This window comes from Panulirus ornatus, chromosome 65 (genome assembly GCF_036320965.1).
Source record: "Panulirus ornatus isolate Po-2019 chromosome 65, ASM3632096v1, whole genome shotgun sequence".
Lineage (NCBI taxonomy): Eukaryota > Metazoa > Arthropoda > Malacostraca > Decapoda > Palinuridae > Panulirus > Panulirus ornatus.
In genome coordinates this window covers 512,073-528,542 of record NC_092288.1, presented here as the reverse complement: position 1 = coordinate 528,542, position 16,470 = coordinate 512,073, and the positions used below count along the sequence as shown (strand labels likewise).

At 40.2% G+C, this 16,470-nt stretch overlaps 1 protein-coding gene and 1 long non-coding RNA gene across 5 annotated transcripts in view; one reads left to right on the top strand and one right to left on the bottom strand.

Moving 5' to 3' along the window:
* The window catches only part of LOC139746616 (uncharacterized), a 104,773-nt gene that overhangs the window by 17,666 nt on the left and 70,637 nt on the right, over positions 1–16,470 (bottom strand). The gene's annotated exons all lie outside the window — the stretch shown is intronic.
* Positions 1–16,470, top strand: part of LOC139746613 (uncharacterized) — a 257,343-nt gene that overhangs the window by 203,299 nt on the left and 37,574 nt on the right. For all 3 annotated transcript variants that reach the window (XM_071658030.1, XM_071658029.1, XM_071658031.1), the window contains 2 exons: positions 7,496–7,750; positions 12,626–13,358. In XM_071658030.1, coding sequence (XP_071514131.1) covers positions 7,496–7,750; positions 12,626–13,358 — 988 coding nt within the window. The remainder of the gene's footprint in view (positions 1–7,495; positions 7,751–12,625; positions 13,359–16,470) is intronic.

Genomic DNA, 16,470 nt, shown 5'->3' with positions numbered 1-16,470 from the left:
AACTTGTTTATAAGGATGTAAATAAATACTTTTATAATATAAAAGTGCTTTGCACAGTGGCAGTATCATAACTAATGAGGTGCTGTTATTTTGGTAGAGAGCTCAGCAATTGGGAAAAGTCAGAATTCAGTGCCTCAAGGGAATTCTCTAGTTTTCTAGAGTAGCCAAGTCTCACCCACCTTCTCATGGTGACCTTGTTAGTACACCCCTAAGGATGGAATCGAAGAGGGAGGTGTTACCCAACTCCATCAGGGAAATAGTCATTTAAAACAGAAAATCATTTAAAGTGTAATGAAAACTTAGTCTTTTGGACAATCTGATAGCCCTGCTGCCTCTGGGAAACACTGTACTGGAGTTGTCCTCTGCCAGTGGCCTGTCAAGGATGAGGCACTAAAGGCCAAGAAATGGCACTGGAGTCTCCCAGATATGTCAGGAGTAAAAGGGATAAGCAATTGAGGATGGTGACTAGCAGTATTAATGGGATGATGATAAGAGTAAAATGAGGGAGCTTGTGGAGAAATTATTTAAGTTATAGTTTGGATGTGCTGGGAATTGGGGGAAACCTGAGTCCTTGGGCTGGTTGTACGGAGTGAAAACAGAAATGATGATTGCAGGTTGTGGAAGGAGGAATGGTATGGATGAGAAGTAATGAAAATAATCAAGAAAGACGGAAAGAACGATGTGTACATGTGTTCTCACCAAGATTATGGGAGGATGTTACACAGCATGGATGGAATGGATCAAGAATAGTGTGGATGAAAGCAAAGATTGGAATTATGTGTATAAGTGCCAGTGAATATGAAGGCTGTGTGAGGTAAGGATGAAATTAATCAGTTCTGGAGAAATTTGAATGACTGTATAAATGGGTTTGAGGGGAGACAAGTGATTGTAATGAGTGATATGAATATGGGATGTGATGAAATTGGCAAGATAGTTGGTAAATGGGGAGTGCCTGGAGTAAATGGAAATGGAAGTTCTTGTGGATATTATGCTGAGAGGGGTATATTCCTTGTAAACACCTTTTTCCAGCACAAGATGATTCACAGTTATACATAAATGAGAAATAATGGAAGAGCTGGACAGAAAGGTTTGATTGCCCAGGTAACAGTGAATGAAGGTTAAGAAAAGTAGTGGTGAATGCTACAGTTGTGAAAGGATTCTTTGGAGATTCTGACCATTTTGTAGTTCTTGTGGGTTGAGGATCAGGGAGAAGTGAAGGTATTTTGTAAGGAAGATTGGATAGATAAGTGTCAACAAGTAAGAAGATGAATCAGAAAGAATGCAAGGACAAGTGTGAATGAAGGGTGACAAAGTTTAGATGATTGTAGGGAATGTAGGGATGCAGTCATATTTGTGTGAAGCATTCAAAATGTTTTCTAGAATGACTCTTAAAGTATGTAGAATTAGTAGTTGGATACAAGGCTAAGTTATAAAAATAAAAGGGGAAATCTATCATGGACGGATGAGATTAGGAAAGCTGTGGAAGGGAAGAAAAGGCATATGGTAGATTTCTCGAAAGGAATGTATCAGTGGGATTTCTGCAAAGAGAAAAGAATATAGGATATGTAAGTGGGATATTTAGCTGATAAAAGGAAAGCAAAGACAGTGTTGATAAAGAATTTGGAAGATAGGTGCATGAAAGTCTAGGGAAAATAAGAAATTGGAATGGAAGGAGTTGAAAAAGGAAAGAGGTGGATGTTAGAGTGGAAATGATAATCTAAGATTAGAGAAGTAAGTAAGGGGAGTTGCTGAATCATAGGGGAAGTGAAAGGAAGATGGGAAGTGTGTAGAAAAATTGATGAAAGTGGGAGAAGGTGAGCCAGCAGTTGTTACATGCATAGATATGGAGGAAAAGGATTCAAGTGCAGGGACGTATAGCAAGAAGGGAGGTGAAAAGGGTAAAATTAAGGTTGAAGGTAGGGAAGGCACCTGTAGTGGATGGGATTATGGCTATGTTGAAGTATGTGGAGGAAAGTGTGATAGAGTGGATGCATTTGATATGTGATTTAGCATGGAAGCAGACTGTTATACCAAAGGATTAGGTGAAAGCTATTCATACAAAGGAAAAGGTGCTAAGGATGTTTATAGCTGTTGTAGGAGAATAAGTCTGTCAAATGTATCAGGAAAGTCATATGCAAGAGTGTTGACTGATAGAGTGATTAAAGTGACTGGATGCAGAATAAGTAAAGAGAAAGAGGCTTTTAGGGGAGGTATGGTATGTGTGGATCAGATCTCTTTGGTGAAAATAACTGGTATAGTATCTAGCTGAAGGTAAAAAGATATATGCAGCTTTTATGGATCTGGAGAGAGTGTGTGATAGAGTTGAGTGCAATACTGTATGGGATGTGATAAGGATATATGGGGTGGGACAACTGTTGGATGGTGTGAAAGCCTTACTTAGAACAAATGCAAATGCAAGAGTGGAGAGAGAGTTGAGCTAAAGTTTCAGTGTACATGTGGGTGTGAGGCAGGGATATGTGATGTAACCATGATTTTTTTTAAAAAGTATATGGATGGAGTTATTTGAGAAATGAGAGCAAAACAAGGGAAAAGGGGTACAGAGATGGAGTGTGGTGGCGAGTCATGGTGGCTTCTGACAAGCCAGTTTGCAAATAATGCTGTGTTGTTTGCTGAGAGTGAAGAGGAGTTGCAGAAGGTTGTGTGTGTGTTTTATGATGTGTGTAAGTGTAAGCAATTGAAGGTACATGCAAGTAAAAATACATTAATGGTGTTTGAAAGGAAACTGAGTGAAAGTATAATTTTGTAAAGCCTTATATAGTGAGATAAAGAGTGTACTAAACTGTTTTATAGATATGGGGGAAGATAGACTGGAAAAGGTGATACTATTTAATCCTCTCACTAAGCAAGATTGAAGTGAGACACTGCAGAAGTTGATAACTGAGGTTGGAAAGGTGTGTGAAAGGAGAAAGTTGAGAGTAAATGTGAATAATAGAAAGGTTAATAGGTTTAGCAGAGTTGAGAACAGGTTTAATAGGATATGAATTTGAATGGAGAAAACTTGGAAGTGAAATGTTTTAGATATCTGGGAGTGCAAATGGCGGTGAAAGGAACCATGAAAGCAGAAGTGAGTCATAGTGTGGGTGATGGGGTGAATGTTCTGGGAGCACTGAAGAATCTCTGCACAGAGATCATTATCTGGGAAAAAAAATGGGTATGCTTTGGAAGCATTCTCAACATTATTATATGGATGCAAGGCATGGGATATAGATCAGACTGTGTGGAGGAAGGTGGGAGTCTTGGAAATGAAATGTTTGAGTACAACATGTTGCATGAGGTGGTTTGGTCGAGTAAGTAACGAAAGGATGAAGGAGAGGGATGGTAATAAAAAGAGTATGGTTGAGAAAGCTAAAGAGGGTGTGTTGAAATTGTCAGGGGATACAGGGAGAATGAGTGAGGAGAGGTTGACAAAGGATATATGTGTCAGAAGTAGAGGTAACTAGGAGAACAGGGAGACCAAACTAAAGATAGACGGATGGAGTGAAAAAGATTTTGAACAATCAGGGCCTGAACATGCAGGAGGGTGAAATCCACTCTTAGGAACCTAAAACACGTACTCTTCCTCAAGGCTCTCCCCATTCAAATTCATACTCATACCATGTAGTCTTACCCCCTGCTAAACCCCTTTGCCATACTTTTGCTCACATTAACTCTTCGCTTCCTCCTTTTACACACTGTCCCAGACTGACACCAGCTTTATTGAGCTACATACTTGCGTGTACCACCAGAGCCATGACATCTGCAAACAGCCATTGACTCGCCTCCCAGTCCCCTCACCCCCAGCATACTATAGACCCATCCATTGCCCCAAGACCTTTGTATATGTCTCCCACAACATCCCATCCATGAAAAGTGCAAACAGCCATGGTGACAACACCCACCATCTTGACATAGACTGACCTTCACTTAAAAGCAGTGACCCTCTTCCCTTCCTGTGTAGACACCTCACTCTCGAAAACTTGTTACATTTAGTAGCTTGTCTCCACCATATATTGGTGACACCTAATAGTGCAATGCAAGGAGGCAGAAAGGAAAGGCAGCAACTTGGTGAACATGATTATTTAGTAGTAGTAGTAGTAGTATAACCAGCATTATATTTTACATTATTTTTTTTTTTTTTTTTTTTTTTTTCCGCTGTCTCCCGCGTTTGCAAGGTAGCGCAAGGAAACAGACGAAAGAAATGGCCCAACCCACCCCCATACACATGCTTGATTCAATCCACTGACAGCACGTCAACCCCGGTATACCACATCGCTCCAATTCACTCTATTCTTTGCCCTCCTTTCACCCTCCTGCATGTTCAGGCCTCGATCACACAAAATCTTTTTCACTCCATCTTTCCACCTCCAATTTGGTCTCCCTCTTCTCCTCGTTCCCTCCACCTCCGACACTATATCCTCTTGGTCAATCTTTCCTCACTCATTCTCTCCATGTGACCAAACCATTTCAAAACACCCTCTTCTGCTCTCTCAACCACGCTCTTTTTATTTCCACACATCTCTCTTACCCTTACGTTACTTACTCGATCAAACCACCTCACACCACACATTGTCCTCAAACATCTCATTTCCAGCACATCCATCCTCCTGCGCACAACTCTATCCATAGCCCACGCCTCGCAACCATACAACATTGTTGGAACCACTATTCCTTCAAACATACCCATTTTTGCTTTCCAAGATAGTGTTCTCGACTTCCACACATTCTTCAAGGCTCCCAGAATTTTCGCCCCCTCCCCCACCCTATGATCCACTTCCGCTTCCATGGTTCCATCCGCTGCCAGATCCACTCCCAGATATCTAAAACACTTCACTTCCTCCAGTTTTTCTCCATTCAAACTCACCTCCCAATTGAATTGACCCTCAACCCTACTGTACCTAATAACCTTGCTCTTATTCACATTTACTCTTAACTTTCTTCTTTCACACACTTTACCAAACTCAGTCACCAGCTTCTGCAGTTTCTCACATGAATCAGCCACCAGCGCTGTATCATCAGCGAACAACAACTGACTCACTTCCCAAGCTCTCTCATCCCCAACAGACTTCATACTTGCCCCTCTTTCCAAAACTCTTGCATTCACCTCCCTAACAACCCCATCCATAAACAAATTAAACAACCATGGAGACATCACACACCCCTGCCGCAAACCTACATTCACTGAGAACCAATCACTTTCCTCTCTTCCTACACGTACACATGCCTTACATCTTCGATAAAAACTTTTCACTGCTTCTAACAACTTGCCTCCCACACCATATATTCTTAATACCTTCCACAGAGCACCTCTATCAACTCTATCATATGCCTTCTCCAGATCCATAAATGCTACATACAAATCCATTTGCTTTTCTAAGTATTTCTCACATACATTATTATCATTATGATTTCTTCTGTTTCCCATTTTAGAAAGTTAAAAAAGTACAAGTCAGTTGTTGTTCGCTGATGATACAGCGCTGGTGGCTGATTCATGTGAGAAACTGCAGAAGCTGGTGACTGAGTTTGGTAAAGTGTGTGAAAGAAGAAAGTTAAGAGTAAATGTGAATAAGAGCAAGGTTATTAGGTACAGTAGGGTTGAGGGTCAAGTCAATTGGGAGGTGAGTTTGAATGGAGAAAAACTGGAGGAAGTAAAGTGTTTTAGATATCTGGGAGTGGATCTGGCAGCGGATGGAACCATGGAAGCGGAAGTGGATCATAGGGTGGGGGAGGGGGCGAAAATTCTGGGAGCCTTGAAGAATGTGTGGAAGTCGAGAACATTATCTCGGAAAGCAAAAATGGGTATGTTTGAAGGAATAGTGGTTCCAACAATGTTGTATGGTTGCGAGGCGTGGGCTATGGATAGAGTGGTGCGCAGGAGGATGGATGTGCTGGAAATGAGATGTTTGAGGACAATGTGTGGTGTGAGGTGGTTTGATCAAGTAAGTAACGTAAGGGTAAGAGAGATGTGTGGAAATAAAAAGAGTGTGGTTGAGAGAGCAGAAGAGGGTGTTTTGAAATGGTTTGGGCACATGGAGAGAATGAGTGAGGAAAGGTTGACCAAGAGGATATATGTCTCGGAGGTGGAGGGAACGAGGAGAAGAGGGAGACCAAATTGGAGGTGGAAAGATGGAGTGAAAAAGATTTTGTGTGATCAGGGCCTGAACATGCAGGAGGGTGAAAGGAGGGCAAGGAATAGAGTGAATTGGAGCAATGTGGTATACCGGGGTTGACGTGCTGTCAGTGGATTGAATCAGGGCATGTGAAGCGTCTGGGGTAAAAACCATGGAAAGCTGTGTAGGTATGTATATTTGCGTGTGTGGACGTATGTATATACATGTGTATGGGGGTGGGTTGGGCCATTTCTTTCGTCTGTTTCCTTGCGCTACCTCGCAAACGCGGGAGTCAGCGACAAAGCAAAAAAAAAAAAAAAAAATCATTATGATTTATATTACTATTAGTATTATCATATATATATTTTTTTTTTTTTTTTTTTTTTTTTTTTTTATACTTTGTCGCTGTCTCCCGCGTTTGCGAGGTAGCGCAAGGAAACAGACGAAAGAAATGGCCCAACCCCCCCCATACACATGTACATACACACGTCCACACACACAAATATACATACCTACACAGCTTTCCATGGTTTACCCCGGACGCTTCACATGCCTTGATTCAATCCACTGACAGCACGTCAACCCCTGTATACCACATCGCTCCAATTCACTCTATTCCTTGCCCTCCTTTCACCCTCCTGCATGTTCAGGCCCCGATCACACAAAATCTTTTTCACTCCATCTTTCCACCTCCAATTTGGTCTCCCTCTTCTCCTCGTTCCCTCCACCTCCGACACATATATCCTCTTGGTCAATCTTTCCTCACTCATTCTCTCCATGTGCCCAAACCATTTTAAAACACCCTCTTCTGCTCTCTCAACCACGCTCTTTTTATTTCCACACATCTCTCTTACCCTTACGTTACTTACTCGATCAAACCACCTCACACCACACATTGTCCTTAAACATCTCATTTCCAGCACATCCATCCTCCTGCGCACAACTCTATCCATAGCCCACGCCTCGCAACCATACAACATTGTTGGAACTACTATTCCTTCAAACATACCCATTTTTGCTTTCCGGGATAATGTTCTCGACTTCCACACATTTTTCAAGGCTCCCAAAATTTTCGCCCCCTCCCCCACCCTATGATCCACTTCCGCTTCCATGGTTCCATCCGCTGACAGATCCACTCCCAGATATCTAAAACACTTCACTTCCTCCAGTTTTTCACCATTCAAACTCACCTCCCAATTGACTTGACCCTCAACCCTACTGTACCTAATAACCTTGCTCTTATTCACATTTACTCTTAACTTTCTTCTTCCACACACTTTACCAAACTCCGTTAGTATTAATTATGGTTACAGAATTATTTTCTATTAGTATTATTAATTCCTGTTACTTTCATACATAGCACTTTCTCCGTGTCTTCTAACATGCAGGAGATACACGAGCCTCAGAACAACCTGGATTAGCTGCTCTACACACCTTATTAATGCGTGAACACAATCGTGTTGCTCTGGAGTTGAAGAAGCTTAATTCACACTGGACAGATGAGCAGCTGTTTCAGAATGCACGGCGCATTGTCACTGCAGTCAACCAGCATGTCACTTATAATGAGTGGCTGCCAAGAGTTCTTGGATGGAATGCTGTCAACCTCTATGGGCTCAATCTTCTCCCTGAGGGCTATTTTGAAGGTGAGTTTAACTAATGATGTGCCACAGGGATCAGTCTTAGGGCTGGCTCTCTTTCTCATGTAAGTGCTTTTGATAATGGGATTCATTTGAAGATATCAAAATATGCAAATGATACTATGCTGGAAAATAAATCTTTCATTTTTCTTTCATACGCATTCACCATTTCCCACATTTGTGAAGTAGCGCCAGGAGTAGAGGAAGAAAAGGCTTTATTCACTTACATCCATTCTCTGGGTGTCATATATCATGCACCAAAACTACATCACCCTATCCACAACCAGGCCTATCAGAACTTTCCATGGTTTACCCCATCTGCTTCAGATGCCCTAGTTCAGTCTATTGACAGCATGTTACAACCTGTATACCACAGCTCTCCAATTCACTTTATCTTATGCACACCTGCATGTTCAGGCCTTGAGCACTGAAAATCCTGTTCACTCTGTCCATCTAACTCTGATTTGGACTCCCCCTCTCCTTGTTCCCACCACTTCTGACATATATTCTCTTAGTCAACCTCTCCTGACTCAATCTCTTCATATGCCCATACCAGTTCAGCACACCCTCTTCAGCTTTCTCAGCCATGCTCTTCTAATGACCAAACATCTTACTGTATTTTTTCTTACACAACTAATCAATAGATTTACAGAAATTGAACTTCTGCAGCTTCAAATTGACTTATAAAAATATTTTTGCCACTTGTAAACTCAGTTCATGAATTTGTCTATCAGTAAGTACAAGTTTAACATACTGATAGTAAAAATGGGAAGGCAAGCTTCAGTATGAATTCTGTTGAGCTGCAAAAGATAATTAGGAAAAAGACTTGGATTTAATGATCTCTGGTGACCTAGAGCCAAGTAAGCAGCACACAGAAGTAAGCTAACTGCATCAACAAATTAATTGAGTTATGAAAAATGAAGGTTACAGGGTAATCAGTAATCTCAATCTAACATATACTTGGATTCATCAGATTTCACATGTGGTATTAGACTTAAACTCCAGAGGCAAATGCTTTACCTGAATGAAATAATTTTTCTTCATCAGGACTGTTAACACATGAAATGATTAACCTGTTCAAGTAGTACCACAGATATGTTGATGAAATGACTTCATAAATATTTCACTTCAAGTCCATAACTTTCATTTTTTGTACGTCTTTAATTATATGAAAAGTTTACAGGTTCATCTCTTTTCAGTACCATGTGTTTGTACCCTTATCACACTAATTTATGAATTTCTGATCTCTTTTGCTATCAAAAACAGCTCTGAGGGGACCCAATGGTCTGTTTGAATTTATTTGTATTCCCATGTATTATAATAGCAATTTTTGACATTTAAGTTGTTCTCAACCATCAATGACCTTAATCAGTGGGTTGTCTTGTTATTAGATTCTTTTTTCCAGTTATTTGTTTGGGTGTTTGGATTACTTTAGTGTTTGGCTCATTCTAGTCTGTCTTTTAGTCTAAAGATTCTTGTGGTGTTTGCATTGCTTTAGTGTATTTGCTGTTTTGTTCTTTGGATTTTTTAATTGGTTGTGTTATAATTGTTTTGGCTTATCCTTTAAATTGTTCTTTATTCCTGGATTGTTTAAACTTAAGTTGATACAATTTGTGAAGTACTTTGCATTAAAAGGGTCACTTTCACCTTTATGCTTTTTTCTTCTCTATAACAGTAGTCTTTCATGAATTGTTCTGTTGTTTGGATTTTACTGGTTTCTGGACTGTTTTTCCCAGGACTATTATGCCTTGGTTGGTCTCACCTTTGAACTGTTTTTAAAGTAGATTGCTTTTCTTACAAGACAGTTTAGGTCTCTGGGTTGGTTTGGTGTGTACATTAGCTTTTTCTTTTAATGTTCCTGGATTGTTCAAGTCTCTACAGTGTTTAGTCTTTGATTTGTTTATTAATGAATTGTTGTTGCATGTGTAGTTTAGGTTTGGATTCTTCACATCTATTGGTTTTAATCTTTCAGTAGCTTAATCTGGTCTCTGCATAAAGCAGTTTTTTATCAATCATGAGTTTAAGATAAGCCATTTTTTATCAATTTCTTATAAAAGATAACTAGCAGGAAATTTTTGCTGCAAGTCTTGTCAGTGACACAGGAAGAGATCAAGAAGAATAAACAACATTTCCCAGTGATGCAATATTGTCATTGCTGTGGTTGTAAACATATTGAAATTCAAAGATCATTAGCATAAAGAAAAGAGGAACACCTGATCTGATAATTACATTATTTTTTTTTTCTTCTTTATTTGGTCTCAAAAGTAACTCTTACTGATATCTGACACGTTTGTTTTGATACTTGGATATCTTCCTGATTGGAGGGTAGTTCTCTCTCATTCCTGAGTACTCCCTCCTAGGTTTAAGGGATGTACTTGTCCTACGAGTTATTCCAATTAGTCCTCAGGTAGCTTATTGTTCCCTAGGTTGCTCAATCTGGTTGATTCTTTCTTGTTTCTAAGTTTTTCATGGGTTTTAGATAGCCTGCTTTGGTGTTGGGCACATTTTGGTGTTTGAACACTAAAGATTTCTTAGAAGTATGAAAGCCGGCAAGGCAGCAGGTTTGGATGGTATTGCAGTGGAATTTATTAAAAAAGGGAGTGACTGTATTGTTGACTGGTTGGTAAGGTTATTTAATGTATGTATGACTCATGGTGAGGTGCCTGAGGATTGGCGGAATGCGTGCATAGTGCCATTGTACAAAGGCAAAGGGGATAAGAGTGAGTGCTCAAATTACAGCTGTAAAGGTATAAGTTTGTTGAGTATTCCTGGTAAATTATATGGGAGGGTATTGATTGAGAGGGTGAAGGCATGTACAGAGCATCAGACTGGGGAAGAGCAGTGTGGTTTCAGAAGTGGTAGAGGATGTGTGGATCAGGTGTTTGCTTTGAAGAATGTATGTGAGAAATACTTAGAAAAGCAAATGGATTTGTATGTAGCATTTATGGATCTGGAGAAGGCATATGATAGAGTTGATAGAGATGCTCTGTGGAAGGTATTAAGAATATATGGTGTGGGAGGAAAGTTGTTAGAAGCAGTGAAAAGTTTTTATCGAGGATGTAAGGCATGTGTACGTGTAGGAAGAGAGGAAAGTGATTGGTTCTCAGTGAATGTAGGTTTGCGGCAGGGGTGTGTGATGTCTCCATGGTTGTTTAATTTGTTTATGGATGGGGTTGTTAGGGAGGTGAATGCAAGAGTTTTGGAAAGAGGGGCAAGTATGAAGTCTGTTGGGGATGAGAGAGCTTGGGAAGTGAGTCAGTTGTTGTTCGCTGATGATACAGCGCTGGTGGCTGATTCATGTGAGAAACTGCAGAAGCTGGTGACTGAGTTTGGTAAAGTGTGTGCAAGAAGAAAGTTAAGAGTAAATGTGAATAAGAGCAAGGTTATTAGGTACAGTAGGGTTGAGGGTCAAGTCGGTTGGGAGGTGAGTTTGAATGGAGAAAAACTGGAGGAAGTGAGGTGTTTTAGATATCTGGGAGTGGATCTGGCAGCGGATGGAACCATGGAAGCGGAAGTGGATCATAGGGTGGGGGAGGGGGCGAAAATTCTGGGGGCCTTGAAGAATGTGTGGAAGTCGAGAACATTATCTCGGAAAGCAAAAATGGGTATGTTTGAAGGAATAGTGGTTCCAACAATGTTGTATGGTTGCGAGGCGTGGGCTATGGATAGAGTTGTGCGCAGGAGGATGGAGGTGCAGGAAATGAGATGTTTGAGGACAATGTGTGGTGTGAGGTGGTTTGATCGAGTGAGTAACGTAAGGGTAAGAGAGATGTGTGGAAATAAAAAGAGCATGGTTGAGAGAGCAGAAGAGGGTGTTTTGAAGTGGTTTGGACACATGGAGAGAATGAGTGAGGAAAGATTGACCAAGAGGATATATGTGTCGGAGGTGGAGGGAACGAGGAGAAGAGGGAGACAAAATTGGAGGTGGAAAGATGGAGTGAAAAAGATTTTGTGTGATCGGGGCCTGAGCATGCAGGAGGGTGAAAGGAGGGCAAGGAATAGAGTGAATTGGAGCGATGTGGTATACCGGGGTTGACGTGCTGTCAGTGGATTGAATCAAGGCATGTGAAGCATCTGGGGTAAACCATGGAAAGCTGTGTAGGTATGTATATTTGCGTGTGTGGACGTATGTATATACATGTGTATGGGGCGGGGTTGGGCCATTTCTTTCGTTTGTTTCCTTGCGCTACCTCGCAAACGCGGGAGACAGCGACAAAGTATAATGAAATAAATATATAATATTTTGAAATGGTCACCATGTTGCTTTTCTTTCTATCTCTTCAGTCCCTTCTTGTTGGCTTGGCTCTTATTGTTCTATAGTGGTCTCATTCTACAACTGGTCACAATCTCTTGTACTTATCTTTGTTTTTTTGTTTTTGCTGTAATATCTCTGTGTATTGTGTACCAGTTGTTTTCTCTTTTTCTTCTGTTTCCCCTCTTAGTATCTGCCTATTTGATTCTAGACCTCATATTATGTTGGGCTCTTATCATGTAATGGTTTCTTGCAATTTTACATTGTACTGGTCACAAATGGACTCTTTTTCATATTATTTTTCTCATTACAGTGTTTTATGTATTAAGGTGTTTAAAACTTGCCTAGTCTTTTTCTTAATTTATATGTTGTAAATTCTAAATTATATTTTATGAGTACTGATGCTGTTGTAAACATGCTTGCCTTTCAAAGTGCATATTCTTTATTCAGTGAGAAGTATTTTTATATCTTATTTATTCTCTTGAATGTACACATTTAAAAGATACTTACTATAAACCTTTATGCATCAAACTGTTGGTGATCAAATCATTATCTTTAATTTTACTACTATTATGATTGAGGAATGCAATGTTATAAGAGTATTATGAATAATTCCTCTGTTTTACTAGGTTATGATGCTTACTGCAACCCCACCATCCTGAATGAGTGTGGTATTGCATTCCGATTTGGCCATTCCCTTCTGAAGCCTTCCCTGGAACGCATGGATAGTATCTTTGCCAAGCGTGATCCTCCTGTCAAATTGAGTGACCACTTCTTCAACCCTGATCTTCTTTACCAGCCTGGCATGCTTGATGAAATAATCCGTGGCCTTACTACAGTTTCTATGGAGACACTAGACCAGTTTCTTACCGATGAGGTTACCAACCACTTATTTGAGGACAAGAAGAAGCCATTCTCTGGGCTAGATCTGGCAGCCCTCAATCTCCAGCGAGGGAGAGACCATGGCCTTCAACCCTATAATGAGTATCGAGCTCTCTGTAACCTCACCAAAGCCCGGACCTTTGATGACTTGCACCGGGAGATAGCCACACCTGTAATAGAGCGCCTTAAGAGGACCTATGTTCATGTGGATGACATTGACTTGTTTACTGGAGGATTGGTCGAGACACCCCTTCATGGTGGTCTAGTTGGACCTACTTTTGGTTGCATCCTTGGCATCCAGTTCCGAAACTTGAGAATGTGTGATAGATTTTGGTATGAAAATGCTGATCCTCTGATCCGCTTCACTGATCCTCAGTTGACTGAGGTCCGCAAAGTAACACTGGCAAAGCTTCTGTGTGATAACTGCGACAGTGTTGAGTCAGAGCAGCGATCAGCCTTTGATCTTCCTGATCCATTTTTGTAAGTACTATACAATTTTTAAGATTTGATAATGCCATCAAATGTCCAAGGAAATTATCATTTGGAATTTGCTAAATACTAATGGCAGCATTAATCATTCCTTTTAATCTCTATAAATGTGTGATCACTATTTAATGGCTATTTGTGCGTTACCAAGTGAGTTTTGCACTTGTGTTACCTCATCTTTTCACTCTATATGTATGCAAAGTCTTTACCTTACCTTCCTGTCCCAGAAGCCCCATCTATCCTTATGAGGTTTGTGGAGCACTCAGAAAGCTGGCCACATCCACCAGTCAGGACCATAGGTCATAAAGTGCTGTTGTTGTTGTATGTGCATGTGTGCGCAAAACGTGCAGGACAATTGTGTAGTAAGTGCTCAGTATTTTCTTTATGATAGTTGCATCATGGGCATAAAGGGTCTTGGTATATGTTGAAATGGTATTTGTAGTCATAGATAATGTCCTGAGCATGAGCGGGAGTGTGATTTGTGTTTGTGTAGATAGTGTGGTTTTTATTAGGTATATGTCTGGTGGGCTGAAGTTTAAGACTGAGTTGGGAGGTCAGTTGTTTAGTGCTTATCGTGTTATTTTGCTGCGTATGTGTCCAGTATGTTGAGGTGAGACTTGATTGGGAGGCTCTTCTTTCATTGTAAAAGTGTTGTGTTAGTGGTTGCAAAGCAGCCAGTGATTATTTTTAGTGAATTGTTTGGTTTGGTTTGCAGTTTTATTATATTTGCTTTTGAGAAGGTGGGAGACCAGGCAGGTGAGGGATAATTTAAACAAATGTTAATAGAGGATGTTGAGGGATTGAATTCCTTTTATTGTCCAAGTTTGGTCCAGTTAGTGTTCTGGGGGCAATTAGTCTGTATGTTGCTTTTGTGTTAATATTATTAATGTAGGTAGTGAATGTTGTGTGTGATGTATGTGACACGTAGAATTGTTGGCATTTTGCTCAGTGGGAGAGAGATCCATTCAAGGTGACTGGAGGGTGTGAGCTGGATACATATAAATGTATACACTCAAACTTGATTATCTTTACAAGAGGTAACCTTCCATGGCCAGATAATCAGAGTCAAATGAATATTCAGAATTTCTCAAGCCACACAGTAAAGACCATATACTGAGTCAATCATAAAAGGTTCTAAGATGTAAAGTGTAGGAATCTGTAATATTATACAATGAAAGGGATATTTGTCATGAAATATACTATATCTGACTTGGAGTGAAGTGGTGGTTAAGTAGACAGATGTTTCTTGTTAATACCTAAAAAAAAATGTTGATAAGACAGCTAGAAATGTTAAGGGTTACATAAGTCACAAGCAGTAAATAAATATACAATGATGTTTTCATTATAAAAGTTGGTATTGGTCTAAACACCATACATAACATCATGAGTGAACATCACCTGTTTTTATTGTTGAGTATGTACGCAGAAACAGTGTTTATATGAATAACTATAAGATTACCATTTGTTTGTTATGGGGAGAGAGTTTAATCTTGTGTTTTCCCATCTTTTAACCTTATATGTAGTTACCATGTTTTTATTCCTATGTATGTGTTCTCACAAACACCCCAGCCTATGTACCCATTTATCAACCAGTCCTGAAAGAGAGATGAACACATGGGTGTAAGCCAACTGTCATTCAGACCCATGAGAGTCAAACTCCAACCCTGGGCTGGCCCAAGATGACTCATGTTTAGTAACACTAACCACTACAACACGAAGGCCCTCGTGTGTGAAAACCTATATACAGTGCATATATAAGGACAAATACTTTCTTTGTTCATGAACTCTACCTCCATATCAACACATAATATTTACATATTGGTAGTAGGTGGGAGGCAGTCACCATTCAGGGAGGTATATAAATGGCAACACCTGCCTGGGTATGAGGATGGTTCGTATCAGCTGTATAGCGAGCCTGCACTCAAGTGGTTGTCAAATTTCACTCCTCTGACCAAGATAGCTGTCTGCTGTTGTTGTCAAGTTTCACTCCTATGACCAAGACTGCTGTCTCTGTTTTTTCTTTCTACCTCACATACACATGGAATGCTGGCATTCTGTCCACAAATATACAATCTCTCCTTGTCACACTTTACACTTAACAACACTTCACTTACACAATTCATTCGCTGTAACTCTAGATTTTCCTGTGGTGAGCGCTATGCACTAGCCATACCTTTTGGCAAAATGGTAGGAACAGCAGATATAAGTAGTACGTACAAACATTAGGGAGGAGCATAGGCAGGAGCATTAGGAAGTAGTAGGTTGGAGCATTAGGCAGACATATTAGGTAGAAGTAGTGTTGGTAGGAACATTATGTAGGAGCCTCTGGAAACACTGCATTAGAGTTTCCCTCTGCCAGTGGCCTGTTAAGGGTGAGGCAGTGCAGGCTAAGGAGCAGCACTGGGAATTCACCAGTAATGGAGACTTTTGCTGTGACCACCCCCTTGAGGAATTGGCATCAGAGATATAGATAGAAAATATTTCTACATATTTTCATATAATGAAATGAAGATACCATTATACTCAGTATATATATATATATATACACACACACATATACACACAATGATAACAATATTGAAACTGTCAAATCATTTTGTGATTTTCTAAATGTTGAATGACAGCATCAAGTTGACTGGTTAGTAATTATTATAAATATATCAGACCGTGGTTTAGGTGCATTACACATGACAGCTAGAGACTGTGTAAACAAATGTGGCCTTTCTTGTCTTTTCCTAGCGCTACCTCACACGCGTTGGGGTAGGGGGGGGGGGGGGGGGGGGGGTGCCATTTCATGTGTGGCAGGGTGGGGACAGAGAATAGATGAAGGCAGCATGTATGAATTTGGAAATGTGTATATATGTATATGTTTGTGTATGTATGTATACGTGCATGTGTGGGCGTTTAGGTATATACATGTGTATGTGGGTGGGTTGGGCCATTCTTTCATCTGTTTCCTTGTGCTACCTTGCCAACGCGGGAGACAGCGACTAAGTATAATAATAATAATGATATCAGGTTAGTGTAAGAGTCCTGTAGTATATTCATTTATCAAATGTTAATAGCTCCTTTCAGTTGAAAATAGTAATATCATTATAAGAAGTAA